The sequence below is a fragment of the Hemitrygon akajei genome, chromosome 14 (genome assembly GCF_048418815.1).
Source record: "Hemitrygon akajei chromosome 14, sHemAka1.3, whole genome shotgun sequence".
Taxonomy (NCBI): domain Eukaryota; kingdom Metazoa; phylum Chordata; class Chondrichthyes; order Myliobatiformes; family Dasyatidae; genus Hemitrygon; species Hemitrygon akajei.
Window position 1 is genome coordinate 17,010,008 of NC_133137.1, and position 23,408 is coordinate 17,033,415.

A 23,408-nucleotide genomic window follows, 5' to 3' on the forward strand; every position below is an offset into this window, starting at 1 on the left:
TAAATCCAGTGCACTCAGCAAAATTGGCATTTATTTTTCTTTGGTTATTTCATTTGCTTCAAAATACTGTTCAATTCACTCAGTATACAATTCAGTTATTCATTGTGCAATGGAACACGTCTATCTTTCTGATGTTGCCAGCCATTTCTGATTTTTATTTATTTATTATTGTTATGACTTGGTGCTCAATGTTTTTGAACTCATGAATTTATCCATTTCCTGCCTTTTTAAAACTTGAATGTCTTCTCCTCTTGTGAAGAAAGCGTGCTGCACTTCAACAGGTAGGTAGTCATCTCGGGTTTGTTTTAAACATACCCTGTTGCTACTGTTAAGTTTTTAAACTCAAAAACATAAAAATAATTGAAAGGAAACCATGGAGTATCCATAATGGATGTCTAACTTCGTTTTTACTTTAAACGAGGTGTGAACTTATGATGTGGTAGTATCATGATCTATGCAATTCATTTATTTTTACATATATCTGGTAATGAATTATACAAGTGAAAAAGAGTGTTTAATCAAATAATATATTTATGAACTACTAAAATAATACTGAAATATTAAATACACAACAGAACCCATGGAAAGCATCCGTCCCAGATGAGGTATTTGGCTGAGTACTAAAGGCCTGTGCTGATGAACTAGCTGGATTGTTTACTGATAACTTTAACATCTCTCTTTGGCATTCAGAAGAACCCACCTGCTACAAGTATGCTTCTGTTATACAGGAGCCTAAGAAAATCATGGTAATCTGTCTCAGTGACTATTAACCAGTAGCACTTGCATCCACTGTGATGAAGTGTTTTGAGAGGTTGGTGATGAAACATATCAACTCCTGCCTGAGAAGTGACTTGGATCCACTCAATTTGCCTGCAAGTACAACTGATCCACATCAAATGCCATTTCACTGGCTCTTCACTCAACCCTGGAATATCTGGACTGCCAAGATGCATACATCAGTATGCTGTTTATTACTTCAACTCAGCGTTCAATATGCTCATCCCCTCAAAAATAATCAATAAGTTTCAAGACCTTGGCTTCAATGCCTCCTTGTGAAATTGGATCCTTGATTTCATCACATGCAGATCCCTGTCAGTTCAGATTGGCAACAACATCGCCTCCACAATCTCCATCAACACAGGTGCACCACAAGGCTGTGTGCTTAGCCCCCTGCTCTACTCACTTTACACTTATGACTGTGATGCTAAGCACAGCTCCAAAGCCATGTTTAAGTTTGCTGACAACACCACTGTTGCCTGATTCACAGGTGTTGACCAATCAGCACATAGGCGGGAGATTGAGAATCTGGCTGAGTGGTGCCACAAGAACCTCTCACTCAATGTCAGCAAGACCAAGGAGCTGATTATTGACTTCTAGAGGAGGAAACCAGAGGTCCATGAGCTCGTTCTCATCGGGCATCAGAAGTGAAGAGGGTCAGCTGCTTTAAGTTCCTCAGTGTTATCATTTCAGAGGACCTGTCCTGGGCCCAGCATGTAAGTGCAATTACTAAGAAAGCACAGCAGCTTCTCTCTTTCCTTAGGAGCTTGTGAAGATTTGGCATGACATTTAGAACTGACAGACATCTATTGGTGTGTGGTGGAGAATATATTGACTGGCTGCATCACGACCTGGTCTGGAAGCACCAATGCCCTTGAACAGAAAAGCCTACAAAATGTAGAGCATCATGGGTAGAGCCCATCTACACAGAGCCTTGTCATAACAAAGCAGCAATCATCGTGAAGGACCCCCATTACCCAGGCCATGCTCTCTTCACACTGCTGCCATCAGGAAGAAGGTACAGGAGCCTCAGGACCCACATCACCAGGTTCAGGAACAGTTATTACCACTAAACCATCAGGACTTGAACCAGAGGAGATAACCACTCAACTTCACTTACCCCATCATTGTAATGTTCCCACAACCTATGGATTCTTTTCCAAGAACTCTTCATCTCATGTTCTTGATCTTTATTGCTTATTTATTATTATCATCTTCTCTTTTATATTTGCAGTTTGTTGTCTTTTGCACATTTGTTGTTTGTCCATCCTGTTGAGTGCAATCTTTCATTGATTCTGTTGTGTTTCTAGGATTTACTGTGTATGCCTGCAAGATAACAAATCTTGGGGTTGTACCTGGTGATACATAAGTACTTTAAAATAAATTTACATTAAACTTTGAACTTTGATTTCCTTAGATTTTCACACACAGCGCAGAATGGTGCAAAAACATAAAAACATCCAGTGACTGGCCGTTCTGTGGGTGTAAATACCTTGTTAATGTGAGAGGTCAGAGGAGAATGGCCAGACTGGTTCAAGCTGACAAGAAGGCGACAGTAACTCAAATAACCATGCCTTACAACAGTGGTGTGCTGAAGTGATCTCTGAATGTACAACACTTTGAACCATGATGGCGTACAGTAGCAGAAGACCGTGAACAAGCATTCAGTGGCCACAGTGTAAGGTACAGGAGGTACCTTAATAGTGTGGCCACCAAGTGTACCAAGTTAAATGAAATTGAAAAATGAACTGTGTTACTGTAAAGTAAATGAAGTTGCTGTTTCTTCATGGTTAATAATATCCTTCCTATTTTTGTAGTCCTTATGACCATAGGCAGGTAACTAACAGAGTATAGGATCAAAAACCATATTCTGCCATTCTCCAGTAAACTTTTGGAGTTATCTACTTCTGACGATGCAAACCCATTCAGCAAATCTCATACCATTATTGATGCTCCAGAACGTCATTAAAATGCCATTCAGCTGTCTGTTTTTGAATAGTATCATCTAGATTCAAGAGCTGAGCTATTCAGAATAATAAAACACAAGCAAAACATGAAATGATTTTTCCCTTGATTAAGCAAAATACAATGGAGGCAGGCTTAACCCAGCATTCGTAGCAGTAGAGAAAATCCTCTAGTAATATGATAGGTCCGAGTGTATACAGGTTACGACCTCTCTATCTTCAGTGTTGAAGATGATGATGAACGTAGTGATATTAATCCAACATCAAAAGACAGAATGTGTATATTTGTGTAAGATGGTAATAAATTAATTTTAAATATACTTATTGCATTAAAATAGCTGAGAACATAGAATGGTTCTATATTGTGTCAAGCTAATGAAATTAGTAATCAAATGCCCGCTGTATCATTTCTTTCTGCATATGCACTGCCCATATCTTTCCACTTCATGCACAATCATGAGCCTAAATACCTTCCACCTCAAAATGTGTAGAAAGTCCTGAACTCTATTGGAAAATGAAGGAGAACCATTTAACCTTTCCTCACAGAATCTGCTCCACCTTGATGGAGTATTATGATTGAAAAGTAGATTTCTGATTCCCTGTCCAGGCAGTGATATTCCTTGGAAATTTTCCATTTCTCTCCATTGCACAGACGGAATTTATTTTTGAAAAGTGCGTGCCATTCTACTGGTGAAAATAATAGCCCTTAAAATAAAGTCTTCACTCGCTAGCCCATTTGAACAAAACTTTAACTTAAATGTTTGATATGACCTTCTAACTAGTAGAACTCTTCAGCTCTGCATACAATATCTATCAGCCGTGGAGCCTATTATCCATGCGACATGAGTGCAGCCTCACTCACTGACGTGAACAATTCTTTGCTTGAGACGGATACTTTTCGTAAACCTTTTTTTCTAACTCAGTGGATAGAATGTCTGCGGATGTGTTCTTTCATCATCTGAAAAGGTTCTAGTGCCAACATTTAGTTCAATCATTCCCGTCAAATGTTAGATTTTTGTCAGTATTGCTTTACAGAGGCTAGAAATTATTACAGCAATGGAAACTTCTGAAGAAATGACTGAAACACTTGTGCTCTTTCTCTTAAGTTTCTGCCAGGGTTATGGTGCGAGAGTAGGGGAGCCCCAGTGGAAATTCCAGCTGATAATGTTGGCTGGTGCCCAGGAGCCAAGAGGATTGATTTGGGAAAACTACCACCAGTTCCACCCAAAGTACAAAACTGCATCTAATTTGAACTAGCATTCAGAAGGGCTCATTCAGGAAATGGAAATATCACCCTGGATTTGATAACAAGCATTCTTCAGACCATGTTGTTCATATTTTACAAATAAAAATATCCTTAAGTGCCTATTGATTTTTCAGTGGTGACAGATCCCCTATCAGCCATAGTCACTTGATGAATGTTTGCTGATGTACTCAGTTAACTGTTACTTTCCTCAATGCTTCATCGATAAAAATGCCTGGACTCAATTCATGCATTTGGTCGTATCTTCAACCAAATTCTGACCAGATGCTTAACTCAAGTCATGCCACGTATTTTAATAATTATGTCCAAATACCAAATAATCCTGATGCAGGATCTCGATCCCAAACCTTGACCATTCCTTTCCCTCTACAGATGCTGCTTAACCCACTGCATTCCTCCAGCAGTTTGTTTTTTTGCTCTGGATTTCTCAACCTGCAGTATTTTATGTCTTCTCAATGATTGGACAGACAAGCAGAGGAGACAGGGTTGAGCTTTACACATCGAATGTTAATTGATTCTAACAGGGGCTTGAAAGGCATGCAATGGAGAAAACTGCTGTGTAGTTCCTCCTCCCTGGTCATGGCAAGATCATAGATCACAAACACACAAGATTCTGAAGACGCTGGGAAATGTTACAGCTGTATAAGACCTTGGTCAGTCCCCACTGGGAGTACTGTTTTCAGTTCTGGTCACCTCACTACAGGAGATATATGGATACTATAGCAAGAGTGCAGAGGAGACTTGCAAGGAAGTTGCCTGGTTTGGAGAGTGTGCCTTATGAGAACAGACTGAGTGAACTCGGCCTTTTCTCCTGTGACAGAGGATGAGAGATGACCTGATAGAGGTGTACAAGATGATGAGAGGCATTGATTGTGTGGATAGCCAGAGGCTTTTTCCCAGGGCTGAAATGGCTAACATGAAGGGGCATAGTTTTAAGGTGCGTGGAAGTAGGTAGAGGGGATGTCAGTGGTAAGTTTTTTAGACAGAGAGTGGTAGGTGCATGGAATGCACTGCCAGTGACAGTGGTGGAGGCAGATACAATAGGGTCTTTTAAAAGACTCTTAGACAGGTACATGGAGCTTCGAAAAATAGAGGGCTATGCGGTAGGGAAATTCTGGGCAGTTTCTAGAGTAGGTTACATAGTTGGCACAACATTGTGTGCCAAGGGGCTTGTAATGTGCTGTAGATTTCTATGTTCTGTGTTCTAAATCCAGAGAAAGGCACACACAGACTGCTGGAGGATGCTTCAAAGGAGTCCCAGCCTGAAACATCAGCTCTTTATTCCTTTCCCTGGATGCTGCGTGACCTGCAGCATTTAGTGTGTTTTGATCATGCTAAAGAATGAATGGCAGAACTGAATGCTCCCTCTCTCATCTGGAGATGAAGAGATAAACAAGCATTTGGCATGCAGGTTAACTCAGTCCCTGGAGTGTCACCGGCACTGCGGTGAACAGTTAAAGAGGATCAGAAAGACTGGCCTCTTGCTCGTAGGTCTGCCATCCATAAAGTTCAACCCAAGTCTTTCTTGGTGTGGGTGGCGATATGGGTTTAGCAGTTGTAGAAGATGATAACCACTGGATCAACCACTTGTACATCTCTTCTCATTTTTACTGAAAACTAAGACTGAAGAAAATGTACAGTGAGCAGATGCTCCAGCATCAGCCACAATACACTCTCTTCCAAATTTACATTCACCACCCAGGTCCACAGTGCGTCATGTTGAACTTCAAGGTTAAAGATGCTGTTCATTTCACACCTGTTCTTGCACCATTTCTGGCAATGATGACGGCACAGTGTGCTAGCGAATAAGATTCCAGAGCTGTAGTGCTCTACAGCTTGTTTTTTTCAGGGTAAGTAACCAAGAGGTGTGGTTCTGGTAATGTTCTTTTGCTGACTTGCAGATCTGAATGGCAAAGGAAGCCGTTCAAACGAACTGAAGATTTCTTTACAGCCACTGCCACTGGGATTTCCCATTGTCCTCCACTCGTGCATGAAACACAAGGCGGACACATTTTAGTTATGATATTGAGCTGGGTATGTAAATCTATTATCACAGACTCCTTTCTCTGAAACATACCAATTCTGGCTGCATTTTATTGGATCATTGGAACTGACTTTGAATGAGTTTTCTGTTCATCAGTACTGCACAACAAGGGTGTAATCCATCCCAGAACTTCAAATACTAGTGGAATAGATAAAACAATGCGGGGAGCAAGAGGCTGGCAAGTCATTGATACATTAGTACATTATAGTTCTTGTGACATGAAAAAATAAAACACTGCAGATGCAGCAAATCTAAACTAAAAACATAAAATAAGTAATCTGCTATCAGGCAGCATCTGTGTGGAGAGTAAGTGTTAAAATGCTGCAGTTTGGTCATCTTTCTTCAGACCCTTTCTGTTCTGGTGAAAAGTTATTGACCTAAAACGTTAACCTTTTTTTTCTTTTCCCACTCCAGAGGTGCTGCTTGCCTTGCTGAGTATCTCCAGCTCTTTCAGTTTATAATTTGAGTTAAAGATTGATTGTATAATCTACAGTCAAATAAAGGAACGTGCACGTGTTAAAATGTCACTTAACCCGTCAAGTGTTTCCAGCTTGTGATTAACTTTATAAAATCACCAATTTACTCATAGTGTTCCAGTTAACACCTACACAATCTAATATTTTGGATCTTCAAATGAATGTTGGCTGCTAAAAAGTTATAGAATAAAGATTTCCCTTTGAGTGCGACAGTTAACTTGCTTAGAAGGAACACCATAGTTTTGTTCTCAACTCAAACTTATTCGTATAATCCCATCAGAAAATCTTCCAACAACACACACAAAATGCTGGTAGAACACAGCAGGCCAGGCAGCATCTATAGGGAGAAGCGCTGTCGACGTTTCGAGCCGAGACCCTTCGTTAGGAAATCTTCCATGAATCTTCATAAAATAACCAAGACAATACGAAAGGGGAGGGATTTTAGCATCAAGCTTAAATCCCGTTAGCAACATAAAACACATATGGAATTCCATTTGAAACGGTTTTTTATAGACTCCCTGGCAGTAGGAGGCTTTTTTTTCAAACAATTATCCTTCAGAAAATATAATTTAGTGTGAAACTTGTAATTGGCAAGTATGAAGGGACATGATTGTTTTCTTTTATTGCATGCAGAAGTAATCCTTGATATATTTCAGATTGGTAATCTGTCATTTTGGCTAATAAAAATGAAAATAGATTAGTACATATAAATAAGTATCATTAATCAGGATGTCAAGTCTAATGTATGATTTTAACTTGATTTTAATTCCTAAACTGGTTTAAAAACTGTAGTGTATCGTTTGTGCATTTTATCATTGTAAAAAAAATTTAGAATTAACCCCATGTGTGCCTAAAACAAGTAGTTCTAAGGACAGAATGATGGAAATTTGTCATGTTCATGATTTCAGCCTGGGACCAGAGTAGTGTCCTGACAGTAACTTGGATTTCAGCTTGAGGAATGCACTTGTCTGACATTTTTCCCCCACATTTTTTTTTTAACTTATTTGTGCAGGAAACAATATTCTCAGGCAATATGAATTCTATCTCAAGTTTATACATAATTGGTGTTGGGTTGAGCACATCATTGTTTTCCCCTGTTCAACTTCAGTAAAGCAGCCTCCATAAAAAAGTATTTGGTAGATACTTACATTGCGATGCCTCAAAAAGGCACCGTCCATCATTGAGGACCCTTAATCACCCAGGACGTGCCTTGTTCTCTTTGCTACCATCAGGAAAGCGGTACAGAAGCCTGAAGGCACAAACTTAATGACTCAGGAACAGCTATCTGCTATCTGATTTCTGAATGGATGGCCATAAACACTACCTCACTACTTTTTTTATTTTTATTATTGCACTGCTTATTTAGTTGAACTACTTAATATATCATTATATTATATTTCACAACATATGCCAGTGATACTGAACCTGATGGTGATTCTACGGTTCTGGATTTGCAGGACAGAATTAATTCACTGGTTTTATGTTTTATCCCCAACAGGGCAAAAGCCAAAAAAGGTGTGAACATTGTTAACATAAGATCCAGCATTCCGAATTTGTGGGAAGTTAAGCAGGAGATGGGAAACGGTGGGAAACACTCCACTGCCACTGTTACTTGCAGGAAGAAACCCGGTGCTTCAAATAACAGGTAGGAAACCATGAGAAACTTCTGTTGTATTACTGCAGTATATCAGCCAACAGTTGAAACATCAGAGCCATATATTCCATTCTGTTGCACGGGCCCTGTACATGAGTGCTTTAAGTGCTTCACTTAATATTCATTTTAACAGTGAGTTGCTAAGTGATTTTGATATCCTGTGTTCATCAATGCTTCTTAAAGTATTTAACTTTTGATGTTGTAACTTATTCAATGCCATCACCAGGAATGAGATTGTGTAGTGATCATAATACTATGTTTTTGCTTGGTTTAGCTCCATCCTGGCTACAAAGATCCTAAGTGGATTTAGCTTGGGCATTCTTAAATATAATGAGTCTCCTGCATATGTATAGTTTAGCATTCAGTGGCAGATCTCCCTGTGATGGACAGATGAAACTGAAAAGGATGTTCACCTCAAACTTGATAAATGAAATGCCGCTTTGCTGCTGGGCTTGGATAAGAAGTATCCAGCCTGTAATCCGTCTGATCTGAGCGTGCGTGGCACTAAAGCAGAATGCAAGAGCAGAGTTCCATCCCTCATTTCGCTTGACACAGGTTTGTCTCCAAAGGCATTCAAAGCGGTGCAGCACCTCAAAAGGCGCGGCACACGTTGTTTCATGTCAGATCTAGCTCTTAACAAACTTATCCCATATTCTTTGGAAGTCAGGCTTCACTCCTGTTGGTGAATGCTCCCTTTTTGGTAGATCTAAGCAGAATTTGCATTTTAAATCCATTACGGCTTTGTGAATTGTTTAATTTTTTAAGACTGAAAGTTGAACTCAGAAAGTGTTGTTACTCGAGTTACAAGCCATAGTGTTAATAGCTTCATTTGTGCTCTCTTTGTGTATTTTAATAGCTTACCTAGATCACAAAAATAGTGTTAATAACGTTAATCCACTGTGACAGGTGTAATTTTCTTGATTTACAAGACATGTGGAAAAGTGAAGGCTCTAATCATATTATTCAAAGCGTTTGACAGACAGCTTTTAAAAGTACTAGGCTTCCTTTCAAAAGAGATTTTTGTAGTAGCTTTTGGTGGCAGACAGGATTTACTTATATACCATCCAGCAAAGAGCATTTGTGATTATCTTTTTGAAAGTTTTGAGTTTCCTATATGGAATTCATTGCCACAGTTCCTTGTGTGAATATTTTCACACTAGCTTCATAAGGTCATAAAAATTACAAGATTTTGCTTACTGTGAATAGACTGTTTTACTGCAGTGTGTGGCTCTGAGACCGAAGTTTCTATTAGCTGAATAAACTGAGAAATCCTGTTTTATTTCCACCTTATCAGAAACACTTTGTGGCTTTTGAATTTGACAGAAATATTATCAAGAAGAATTGACTAGTATTAGAAAACCACCTTGCAAATGTGGAATTAGGTTTGAAAAAGTGAGATCATTCATGTTTATTTTAAAACTTCTCAACTTGTAGAGGTGTGGAGTTGAGTTTCTGAATGAATGATATGGACTCAAGCCGACAACTGTCCCCCGAAAGCCACACATGCTGATCAAGCTGTCCTTCAATGATGCTAGTGATACTGTTTGGGGTTATCTGATGTTGCAGTATTGTGCTGGTTCATCCCTTGCCTCCCTTTAACCATGTTCCATGTTTAGGTTCAGTAACTTCCCCGTCCAGGTGGAAAGGGTGGGAACTTTAAGACCCAGAATTCTGTTCCCATAAGTACTGTGTGGAAACTAACGTTTGAGCCTTCCCCTCCAGGACCATGGGTGATTGTGTGGCCGACGTTTCACCATTATGCTATTTGTTTTTCAAGGACTACTTCTCTGAATTTTGCATATTCATATCAAAGATATTATATACTAGATGTTCATTAGATTAAAATTGTGGTTATACCAGAGATATACTGTGACAAATAAGGGGTGGATGCCAACATATTCTTAATTGCCAGCACTATCTCAGACAGCGAGTTTATACAAAGCAGTGTAATTATGCTCCATTCCACCACCAGTCTCCCCTAATGCCTGTTATTATTGACAGGATCGGAATTTCTTTTGAGTTTACTTATTTTATTCTGGTGCATCAGCAAATGAGGGGAAAGGAGAATTAACCTATTCCAGTTCCTTCAGCCATGATTGAAAACAGACAATGATGGAAATAAGTTTTGATTTTAAATTTTCAGCATTTGTAGTTCTGATTTTGATTTTTACTCTGATGTAATTTGTGCATTGGAAGTCCATTGGATTTAGTTACAATACTTCTATTTTTGCCTCAGTCGGAACTGTAGTGCACAGAATTCTTGGCATTACTTATCAAATCCAACTCCCTTGTGCATTAAGTGTGAGGTTCTCAAATGTGAGGGAGTTGATCAGAATTCAGGAGATTTTTAAAAGTTAATCTCAACTTTTCTCTTTCAACCTGTTGTTGGGACATCAAACCTTAACTCAGCAGAAGCCAGGCAGTCCAAAGGTTGACAGCAAAATGTCGAACTCCAGTTGTCTCTGTAAGCTCTTATTTGTAGGTCTCCCAGTAAACAGACCATTCGGCAGAAAGTTCAAATGACCATGAGACATAGGAGCAGAATTAGGCCATTCAGCCCATCAAGTCTGCTCTGACATTCTATCATCGCTGGTTCATTATCCCTCTCAACCCCATTCTCCTATCTTATCCCTGTAACCTTTGGCGCCCTGACTAATCAAGAACCTATCAACCGCAACTTTAAATATACCCGGTGACTTGTCCACCACAGCTGTCTCTGGCAATGAATTCCACAGATTCACCATCCACTGGTTTAAGAAATTCCTCCTCATCTTCGATGCAAAGGGAAGTCCTTTTATTCCGAGGGCCTCCGCTCCTAGGCTCATGCACTATAGGAACCATCTTTTCCATGTCCACTCTATCTAGTCCTTTCAGTATTTGATAGGTTTCAATGAGATCTCCCCCTCATTCTTCTAAAGTTTAGAATCTCTAAACTCTAGCGAGTACAGACCCAGAGCCATCAAACACTTCTCATACGTTACCATCAAATTAAGACCTAACCTGTTCAGTGTCAGGGGTGTAGCTAAGTTGTGAATGTTCAGTCTGTGGACAAACGGGATAAGGAATTTCAAAGGAATACTTCCCAACAGACTGGTGTTAGGCAGGCACAGTTTGTTTCCTCTGGATTGTCTGCTCAGCGAGCTTTTGCATTTGCACTGGCTTTCATTCCAAAGCTTCTGCTCATCTGGGGCCCATTCCCTGTGTTGCCAAAGTCATTATCCTGTCAGATTATATTGCAACGTAGTCTATATGCATTATGAAAATTGATGGGTTTCATGTTTTAAACTGGCATGTGTACATATTTCAGTCACTCAAATGCAAACGTTTATTCTACCTCCTACCATCAATCATTCTGTAGATGTACTCTCTGCTAAAAGTAATATGACATTTTGTACTCTTTGATGTAAAGCTATTGAATCACAGATTAATATCCTGTGAGAGGAAACATTTGATGTACTATGCCTGTAATACAATACATGCTGTTTTTTCCCACAAGGGTCCCAAAGGTCTTTTCACCCTCGTATACCTTAAGCTCTGACAACATTGTTGGTTCTTTGTAGTATATTTGCTGCTTAAAATTGGCCAAGTGCATCAATGCCCCTGTTGAGACACTGTAACAAGCTACGGATGGGAGGAAGATTATGTCTCTTTCATATAGACATAATGCTGAGCTGATTATTCAGCACCAAGAAATGTAACAGTTTTTTTTTATTTATAAAAGAGGGTGTTTACATTTGTGGAAAGTAAGATTTTCAGTCACCTAGAGAAGTACAGCACAGAAACAGGCCCTTTGGCCCATCTAGTCCATGCCAAAGCCATTTAAAACTGTCTACTCCCATCGATCTGCATTGGGATCATCACCTTCCATACCCCTGCCATCCATGTACCCATCCAAACTTCTCTTAAACGTTGAAATTGAGTTTGCTTACACCACTTGTGCTGGCAGCTCATTCCACACTCTCACGACCCACCGAGTGAATGAAATTTCCCCTCATATTCCCCTTAAACCTCACCTTTCACCCTTAACCCATGACCTCTTGTTGTACTCCCACCCAACCTCAAAGGAAAAAGCCTGCTTGCATTTACCCTGTCTATACCCCTCCTAATTTTGTATACCTCTATCAAATCTCCCCTTCAGTCTTCAACCTTCTAAATAATACAGTTCTAACCTCTTCAATCTTTCCTTATAACTCAGGTCATCCAGACCCGGCAACATCCTTGTGAATTTTTTGCTGTACTCTTTCAACTTTGTTGAACCTAGTCAGATGATATTTCACATTCATTTAACAAGAAATTTGAGATTTTTGGAGCCCATTTTCAGGCCATTAGGATTACCCTACAGACTTGGTTTTTGGATCCTGCAAAGCACATGCACAGTGGCAAGCTGAATTGGAGCAGATGCCGTATTGGTGAGAGCAGTAAAAACCCATGGGGTAATCCAGGGCAGTCAGACCACAATGCCCGTGTTGCTTACACCAACATGCTAAGCAAGTTGCTGATTAATTTCTGATGGCCTCCAATTCTTGTGTTTTCTCCCATTGTAAAATTGTATAGATTTATGCGGAGTATTGTATGCTATTGCTGAAGGACTTTTTGTCGACTGGAGTGAATGAGTGGGGATGTTGATGTACTGAGCCTATTCTGACAAGAAAATGTAGTTCGGAGTGCCAGCATTCTTGTCAGAACATGTAAGGGTAGAATTCCCTCTTTGGATCCTTGCAAAGTAACTGGTAGTAATTGTTATGGAACATGTTGCATGGACCAGCATGGAATATCATGTGAATGGAAATATGAGCAGAGGGATGGTAAACTAGGAGGTGCTACAGGAAGAGGAAGGACAGGAAGGGAAAGAAGGTCCCCATCTGGAAGCCAACACCCACCATAGTGTTCAAAGTTGTGCTATTTTTGTTCTGCTGCTCATTCCTAAGATATGAGCACAGTTGGCATGTTGAATATTTTGTTGCCCATGGGGGAATTAAAATTTCGAAGGAAACATTGAACTTGAATGGGTTGAGGACAGTGGAAGCAGACAGACCAGTTGGCTTTGTTCTTGCCATGTACTTGGAGATGGAGGCTGCCATTTTGTGGAACAGTTCTATGTTCTCCATTTTGTGAGCTGAAGTTGCTTGGCTTTCAGTATTTAAAAGCAGACACAATAATGCTCTAGGTAATCTGTTGGACTAGAGATCATTTCCAAATAAGGAGTTATTTGTGAGGTGTTCTTTGGTTAGATATAACATGTGAGTTTGTGACTGTTGGGATCTGTCTCTGCCCTGAGTGATTTGACTTTGACAACTGATTTTAAACAAAGAGCCATAAAGAGGGCAATGAATGGATGCTGGCTTGGACCAGAACCAATAAAAAGGTGTGAAAGATCAATCAGGTGACATATAGCCAATGGCACTGGAATGCAATATTTGAATTAGTAATGAATGAATAAGCGATTTCTTCAAGTGCGCTGGCAGTGATAACTCTCTCCAGTGACCCACCATCACAAGGAAGAACCCCCACATCAGCGACTGGGAGAAGAAAGGATTGATCGTCCGGCCAGTGGAGTTCCTCCATTTTGGCGTTATAGATTGGGAAGGTGGTCTGAGTGAGTATTGGTACAAAGGGAACAGTAGAATTCATGTTTTGAGTTGTTGGCCCGTTGTTGCTTGTGCAGAGACAATAAAGTGCAGGCTTCTTAAATTAAGAATTGCACAGTAAGTTTCGTAACCTAGTTCCACTGATGAATGGTCGACAATTTATCGGCCATCCCTGATTACACTTGATTTGAGTGACATGCCTGCCCATTTCAGAGGCCAATCAAAAGCCAGTCATAATACAGAGTGAATGGAGCAGTGTATCAATCAAAGCAGGCAAGTGAATTTCTTTTCAAAAGGACCTAAGTTAATTAGATTGCGCTACAGTAATTTCACAGTCATCATAATTGATACTACTTAACTTATAAATCTGTTTAACCAATTAAGTTCCCTTGCAGCCAAGTTTGAAGATGTGTCTCCAGACACATAGTGCAGATCTCTTTCTTATCATTCCAGTAATATAACAACCAAACTGGAAGTGTATCAGAAACACAAAATCATCGGCAGATGCTGGAACTCCAATGCAATGCACACAAGATGCTGGAGGACCCCATTCTTTCCAGTCCTGATGAAGGGTTTGGCCCAAAACAGCGACTGTTTATTATTTTCCATAGATGCCTGCTGAGTTCCTTCAGCATTTTCTGTGTCTAAATAGGTAACCCTCAACCTAATGGCATGAACATCAAGTTCTCCTTCCAGTAAACAAATTCTCCCCTCCCTTCCTCTATTCCCACTCTGACCTTTTACCTCCTCTCACCTGCCTATTCCCCCCCCCACCCCCCCCAGGTCACCTCCTCTCTCTCCTTCTCCTATGGTCCACTCTCCTTTCCTATCAGATTCCTTCTTCTCCAGCCCTTTATCTTTTCCACCCACCTGGCTTCACCTGTCACTTCCAGCCAGCCTCCTTCCCCTCACCCCCATCTTATTTTATTCTGGCACCTTCCCCCTTCTATTGCAGCCCTGAAGAAGGGTCTCGACCCGAAATGTTGGCTATCTATTCATTTCCATAAATGCTGCCTAACCTGCTGGGTTCCTCCGGCATTTTGTGTGAGTTGCTAAGCTGTAAATGTGCAGCAAGTATTGGAATGTTAGCTGTGAATCCAGATTCATCCAGTCTATGGCATGATAAGGATCTGGATAACAAGGGTTTCCTTGCACAGAAGGTATACTGGCCGAGGCCCGTTGCCCAGAGCAGAGTCCACAGGTGAAGTTGAATCCCAATGACTCCAGGCTTGGACTGCTGGAGGCTGAAGGCCGGAGAAGATGGCCTGACCTGGATTTGAGGACTGTCCATGTCTGTGGGTGGGAGGAAGGAATGGGCTTGTTTTGCTGTTGTTTGGTATGTTCCATATTGTTCTGCCAAGCATTGTGGGTATGCTATGTTGGTGCTGGAATGTATAGCAACACTTGGAGACTGCCCCGTTGAATGTGTTGCTTGTTCATGCAAACATAGAAACATAGAAAATAGGCAGAGAATTCCACAGATTCACCACTATATGTTTTGATGTATGCGTGATAAATTAACATGAATCTTGAATCTACTCAAGTTTCTCACAGGGAGCTGAGTGAAATATGTGGACTTTATCTACGACGGTTGGGCTGGAATAACAAGTGCTTTTTCCCTACCAAATGTTGATTGATTCTGAACGATCTTTAACACTCACCACTAATATTGGAGATACTGTATAGTATATTAGCAGAGAGAATATTGTGATTTTCAAGGCCATGGAAATTGCTAGCAATTTCTTTCCTGTCGTGACTGTAAACATTTAGGATTCAGGCCGATCAACAGAAAGTGGGTTCTGAAAGCCAAGTCTTTTTAACTTGAGGAGAGATGACGCTTCATGTAAAATATTTGACTTTAATGATTTTCAGTGATTTTTGTTCCAGTGTAATATCCATAAACAATCTTTTGAGATACTATCAGAATTTTGAAGCATTGTAACATTTTGTTTTACTGTACCTTTCCAGGATTTACACTCAGCAGTTACTTAATCAGGTACCTAATAAATTATCCACTGTGTGTATGTTCGTGGTCTTCTGCTTTTGTCACCCATCCACTTCAAGGTTCGACCTGTTGTGCATTCAGAGAGGCTCTCCTACACACCACTGTTGTAATGCATAGTTACTTGAGTTACTGTTGACTTCCTGGCAGCTTGAAACAGTCTGGCCATTCTCCTCTGACCTCTCTCAATAACGCACAGAGCTGCTGCTCACTGAATGTCTTTTGTTTCTCGTATCATTCTCTGTAAACTCTAGAAACTGTTGTGTGTGAAAACCCCAGGAAGTCAGCAGTTTCTGGGATACTCAAACTACCCTGTCTGGCACCAGCAATCATTCCATGGACAAAGTCACTTAGATCACATTTCCTCCCCATTCTGATGTTTGGTGTGATCAATAACTGAACCTCTTGACCATGTCTGCATGCTTTTATGCATTGGGTGGCTTCAACATGATTGGCTGATTAGATATTCACATTAATGTGCCCCTGTACAGGAGTACCTGATAAAGTGGCAAATGAGTGTGTTTGTGAGTTAACATTGCTGTAACATGGGGAAATATTTTAGACACATTTTGTTCAACAAAAGTATGTGGGGGAGTATTGTATTCATAAGTTTGTCTGATAAACAATGGTCCAAAGTGGTCTGAATTCTGTGGTTAAGTGTGAAATAACTAACACAAAGGGAAGATGACCGGAAAGATGTATTGATTCCTCTGGAATCTTCTTCTCTTTTTCTAGGCCTGGGTAAATTCAGACAGCAAACATCTCTTTTGCAGGGCCCTGATATCCATAAGATCATAAGACATTGGAGCAGAATTAGGCCATTCAGCCCATTAAGTCTGCTCTGCCATTTCATCGTGGCTGATCCCGGATCCCACTCAACCCCATACACATGCCTTCTCGCCATATCCTTTGATCAGGAAACTATCAACTACCACCTTAAATGTACCCGTGGACTCGGCCTTCACCGCAGTCTGTGGCAGATCAATCCACAGATCTGGCTGAAAGAGTTCCTCCTTACCTCTGTTCTGCCACACTCAATTTTGAAGCTGTGCCCTCTAGTTCTGGATACCCTGACCAGAGGAAACATCCACCCTATCTAGTCCCTTCAACTTCGGTAGGTTTCAATGAGATCCCCACACATTTTTCTAAATTTCAGTGAGTACAGGATCAAAACTGCCAAACGTTCCTCATATGTTAACCCCTTCATTCTCAGAATCATCCTTGTGAACCTCCTCCGAACTCTATAATGACAACACATCCTTTCTGAGATACGGGGCCCAAAACTATTAACAGTACTCCAAGTGCAGCTTGTCTAGTGTCTTATAAAGCCTCAGCATTATATCTTTTATATCCTATTCCCCTTGAAATAAATGTCATCATTGCACTTGCCAGTGTCAAGCAATCTTTTGCTATTTAGCTGTCTAAATAGCCAATGATCTTGTGTATCTTCTCAGAGAGTCAACAGGGAAGGGAAGAGATAAATTCATAGTGAATATTTCAAACATCTTACGGAGTGCAAAAATATACAATTTCTAGCAAATATTTCAAACATTTTAGAGTGCGAAAATAAGAATTGATTAATCACAGAGGATTAAGGAGAAGGTGAAATAACGAACAAAGTAACAGTGCCAGCGAGACCCAGCAGGTTGAACAGAATTTGTCAGAGTAATAGAATTGTTGATGTTTCCTGCTGAAACCTGACATCTGCTTGATATAGGGTTTCAACCCAAAATCACAACAGTTCTTCCCCCCCACACAGATGCTTCTCAACCCATTAACTACAGTTTCATGTCTCCTTGTTAAAATGGGTAAATTATTTTAAAATTCATTATTCATCTGAATATATCAAAACAGAGTTTGTTAAGCAATACTTTGGCTTGGTCAAATTCATATCAAAAGCGTAATATGTTAAGGGTATATTAAAATAACTACCGGTAGTTGTTAACACATTCAATTTTCATGTAGCTAATTTTGCTTGGTTATACTAGAAAAGACTGCACATCAGGGGTCTCCAACCTTTTTATGCCATGGACCCCTGCCAGTAACAGAGGGGTATGTAGATCCTCGGTTGGGAACCCCTGCAGTAAACCAATACAATCGCTGATAGAGGACTGCATCAGAGACAACAACTTTGGGACTTCTATTTTAACCTTCCTGTCGGAGTCCGTGATCTACAACTGCAGATTTAACAATGGTGGCTCTCGTTTTCGGACTCGCCGTGCAGCCTGGCATTTTCATATCTTCCAGGTGTGGCATGGAAGGCGTGTGGCTTCGGCGTGCGAGCCCAACGACAACCCGATTCCTCGCCAATGTTGCCGACTGAAGCGTTGCGGGATATTGAAACATTGAGACAGCAATCTCTCTCTCTCTCTCTCTCAAATATCTCCCCCTCTCTCTCTCTCTCAAATATCTCCCCCTCCCCCTCTCCCTCCCCTCCCCTCTCCCTCCCCTCCCCCTCTCTCTTCCCCTCTCTCCCTCTATATATCTCTCACACACACACTAACGTGAGAGAGCCTGTCTGCGACGTTGAAGTGTTGGGAGGGACCGTAGCTTTCTGATGGATCACGGTCTCTTTGAGGGCTTTGCTATTGCTTGCATGGGGTGATAGGGGGTCAGTTCTTTTGCTGGAGCAAGTGTTGGGAGGGGGAGGATCCTTTCCTGCCGCTTGTGTGTGGGATGGAAGATGGGGGGGCTTTGAGGTTCTGATGTGTCTGTCGTACATTCTTTGGGTTATTTTCAGTTTTGTGGATGTCTGTGAAGAGTAAGAATTCTGTATACATTCTCTGATATTACATTGAACAATTAAACAAAACTACCTGCAGTTTCACCATATAAGAGTGCCAAAGGCTGCAAGATTCTTCGTCATTATAACGGCAAAACCTGATTAAAATATTTATGCACCAAGGTGGTTTCCTCAAGACTGTAAGAAAAAAAAAAATCAATTCCTCTTTTTTTGCAATTGAGAAATCACTTCAGCTGATTTTTTGTGTGTGTGAAGTCCCAGGTCCTGGAAGCTTAGTAAAGCAATGGCAGACACCAACCCTTTTGCAACAAGAAATCTGTCTTAATGATGTTTAGATGGTTATAATGCGGGAAAACAGTTAATTTTTAATTCAAGCAAGCTGCTTCACTGATATAGGAAGATTTATCATTTGTATTCTTGTGTGAATATAAGTGAGACTGATTGATGCCAGCAAGACTGATTGGAGTTATTGGTCTTGTGTGTTTGCCTTTGTGGAACTAAACAGTTCAATAGTATTCAAATCTTTAGCTATTTCATCTTGCAGACTGCATATGGATAGTCCCCTGGGATTAGCATTTTTACATTAAGCATTCCACTATCCTGTGTTGAACAGTAAGGACATGTCCACGTAAATATCTAACACTCAGACTGGACTAACGCCTCCTGCCGTATGTGGGGGCAAATCAAAGGTAGGATGAAATGCAACAATGACAAAATCTTTTCAGTCAGAAAACCGTAATTTCTAAGGTTGGATGCAGATCATTTAATGTGATATGTGACTTGGTGGAGAAGTGGAGTTCTTTCAGGGCACATGGGGCTTTTCATTCCCCTTCATATTGATGCATTTTCAGAATAAGGAATTTTAAGTTGAATTTCAATCTCTCATTATTGTACAATGTAAAATTAGCGCTGACATTTCTCAGTGGAAGTGTATATAACGTGTGTGTGTGTGTGTGTGTGTGTGTGTGTGTGTGTGTGTGTGTGTGTGTGTGTGTGTGTGTGTGTGTGTGTGTGTGTGTGTGTGTGTGTGTGTGTGTGTGTGTGTGTGTGTGTGTGTGTGTGTGTGTATGAACCAACTGGGTGTCTTTATCTGTTACTTATCGTCATGTATCTTTTTCTATAATGGCTTTTTATACACTGTGAATAGTTGATGATACACTATACAAAAAAGTCCTTAACCTGCAAGAGCTTCAAAGTCAAACAGGATTGATTTTGTCTTTGTTATCAAGTGAACACAGTGTTTTCTATTCTCCACAAGCACCAAGCTCTGAGATTGCTAGTTTTATGCACTGGGAATTAAGGTGACTTTCTATTCCCCAAATCTGCATGTGATTACATACAATGACTTTGGTTCATAGAATCCGGGCATCGAGAAATTTGATTCCAGCTCTTGACATTACGGATTCCAGCCTTTTTATGGAATTAATAACAAACTGACCTGTCTTTAATTGTGACTAGTTATAACAAGAAATAAGAGAGAATATTTGTCTCTGATCTGGCTATGCAGACTCACACTTTCTGATGTAACAGCCAGTCAGAAATTAGAGAATTAAATAACCATCTTGTGTCTAAGCCTTTGAAGTTTGACTTTTACTTTTTTGGTATAAAGTTATTTTATTTTAAAAACAGAATAGTTATTTTGGCTCTGTGATGTGCTTTGAGATGTCATTTAAAGTATTATGCCAGCTACTAAATAACTAACAGTGCCAGCTGTGTGTGAAGAATGTGAATATATGCCTAGATTAGAGTTAAGCAGTTTTCCATGCACTTGGGGCTCAGACTTGGCCGGAAGTGCGATAACTTTGTCATTAAGTTAAAATTCCAGCTGCTTTCGAGTATACCATTTTGTGACTAGAAATCTCCAGAGTTGTGCTGAGCAATTAAAGCCCAGGCAAAAGGCGTTAACAGAATTATACAAACTGTACCCAAGGTTTGAACGTTTCAGCATTTATCTATGGTTCTGATTAGCATAGTCAAAATACAGTATTTTTCAGCTATTTAAAAGATTTGGAATTGGATCTTGGCTTATTGTTGTCACATTACTAAGATGTTTGCGTGCCATCCAGACCCATCAGCCATACATAAATATATCAGAGTGGTAAAAAAATCTTCAGTTAAGTGATTTCAATCTGTAAAAAGTGCAACTTAATTAAAATTGGCAATCATAGCAGCACATGCACATTCAAAATCACATTACTTTATTAAAAAATGCTACTGTTTTCTAAGTCACTCCTGTCATACCAGGACCAGCAAATAAATTGGGCTGGACTGCTTGCACATTTCAGGAGTAACATATGGCATTCTTATAACAACCTGGAAGTTAATGCAGATTCCACATGGTTGAAATTTATTGCCTGCGGGGAGATTAAAAAATAGAAATATATATATTTTTCCCAGTAAGGCAGTTAAGTACCTTTTTGAAAAAAAAAGTCTGATTTATGCATTTAAAAATAGGCAGTAGATTCAATTTCTAGACTCCTCCATTGTACTTCCTGTACCTGTGGATATCTGGTTGGAACAGCAGTCATTTGTAGGACAAGTATATAACAGGCAAACAAATAGTATTCTTCTGACAACATTTACAGTGCAATGAGATAATTTATCATATCCACATATGACAAGTTTTCCATTTGGAAATCCGTAAGAACCTTTTACATTTATATTGAGCACAATGCATGTACTGACAAATGGTTATGTCTTCCCTGTAAGATTCAGTATTTAACTTCATTCAATTTGCATTTGTTGTGCAAACTAATTCAGCACCTACAAGATAAAAGAGATATATAAATGAAAGACATAATATCCCAGTCAGAAATGGGAATATAATGACAGCAGCAGTAGTTATCTACTTATGGCCTGGAATCTAATAAAATTGTTCTGCAATCCAGTTCGAAAGAAACCATGGCTTTTTATCAGTGAACAGCACTGAGAGGGGTCTAGAAGGCTTTTTTCTTTATGAGTGTGAAATGTGTCCATGCTGATGAAGTTCAGAGAGAAATGATCATGGATGGATAGAACTCAAGGCTGCTCAGTAATGACTGAATCTTGAATTGATTTTTTTCTTCCCCTGCAGAGTTAGTTTGTACTCCTAAAGTGTTTAGAAACAAAGCCCGAGACAAATTCTCAGATACTGCTGCTTCCTGAGGCCAAATTGTGATTGGTCTTTATCTTACCTTGCATCTATATGTTCATAACTTGTTTCACTCCTCTTTTACCATGTCCACATTACCTATTGGAGGTGTTTTGAAATGCCTTCACATGATTATTGTTTCAATAGTAATTCGCCCCTTTGCAAACGTCCAAAGCTCTCTCGGGCTCCATCCCTGCATATATTCTGAATGTTCAGCTTTGAGTTTATCATTCATTGTTTTCATTGGCACTCTCGTTAAATGAATTGCAAAATGCTCTATATATTTTTAGATCCCTCCAGAAACGCTCTCTATTTCCCTGTATGTGTGAACTCCCCATCACCCCCAGTTTTCCTTGTGAACTCTTTCTAATTCACGTCACTATGGAATTTTTCTTATTACCTAAATTAAATTTGTAAAATCTCACACTTTTTGAGTTCATTTTTTGCTAAGCTTGCATTTTTTCCCCCTCTCCCATTCTCCCACTTGATGACATAGAGTCACAGAGTGCTCCTCCAAGAGGACCACAGACATGTCACAGGGTTTGGAGAGTCGCCTGCCTCAGTGACTCTGAGAGCTACGTTGGCTGGAGTCGGGGCCTTGTACTTGGCAGGGTCACCCGCTCCAAACAGGTCAAAGGGTAGAGGCCAGGCTAAGAGTGGTCCACCAGTCCTCCAGGTTCGTGGGTTCCTCTCAGGGTTAACAACTCTGACTGGTCAAAAAAAAAAATTGTTACGGAAACAGGATATCTGAGTGCCGTGGTGTTGCTGAGTCTCCACCCAGGCGTGGCTAACAGTAGTGAAAACTGGGGACCCTGAACCACACCTGGGGCACAATAGAGAATATGGCCAAGGAGAGACAGAGATGGAGGACCTTCATTGCTGCCCTAAATGCTAGCAGTGTGACTGGCAGTGAGTCATAGAGCAGGACCTTCACCCCCATCTAGTCTCTTCCAACCTGGTATTTTGCCAAGTCCTGTCGACCCACGCCTGGACCATAGCCCTCCATACCCACCCCACCTGTGTGCTAATCCAAACTGCTCTTAAATATTGCAATCAAACCCACACCCACTATTTCTGTTGGCAGCTCATTCCATATACCAACCACTCTCCGAGTGAAGAGGTTCTCCTTAATTGTCTCACCTTTCCGCCTTAACCTATGACCTCCAGTGTTGAATACAATTTAATTTAATGTTTTCCACATGAAATAAGTGCATCTTCAGCTTGTTCCTTATTTGGTTCTCAGACATTTTCCAGCTGCCAGACCATTCATGGTTTGCTTCAAGGTCTTCTACATCCTCACTGACTCTAGGATTTGTGGCCGAGGTTCAGAGTATATTCTGACTGGATCCCACCACTAATTTGTTTCTGATTTATTAATGGGAAATGGGCATAATTAGCAAGTCTAGCTTTGTTGTCCATCCCTAACTGGTTCCCATGAAGGGTGATCTGTTTTCCTGAATTCCTGCTGTCTTTCAGGTAAAGGTTATAATGCTGAGGTGTTCCAGGGTTTAGACATCCCATTCAGGATGGCTCATAATGTTTTGAGCAGTGGTGTCCCCACATGCTCCCTCTTGTTGTCCCTCTGTCATGGTCCCCATCGGTAATTCCCTATCTTTCTCCTAATTTCCTTTGATTGTACCACGGTTCCAACCGCTAATTTCCCATTTGCTTCTAAATCTCTTAATGACGGCACACCTGGTTTCCATCAAGACCTGCAGCATAAGAACTCCAGTATTACAACCACTAGCCCCCAGATCGTTGGTTTT

The 23,408-nt window shown here is 40.4% G+C and overlaps 1 protein-coding gene across 3 annotated transcripts in view; it reads left to right on the plus strand.

Moving 5' to 3' along the window:
- The window catches only part of LOC140738327 (transmembrane protein 132C-like), a 1,098,356-nt gene that overhangs the window by 437,344 nt on the left and 637,604 nt on the right, over window positions 1-23,408 (plus strand). For all 3 annotated transcript variants that reach the window (XM_073065528.1, XM_073065529.1, XM_073065527.1), the window contains exon 3: window positions 8,024-8,170. In XM_073065528.1, the coding sequence (XP_072921629.1) occupies window positions 8,024-8,170 (147 nt within the window). The remainder of the gene's footprint in view (window positions 1-8,023; window positions 8,171-23,408) is intronic.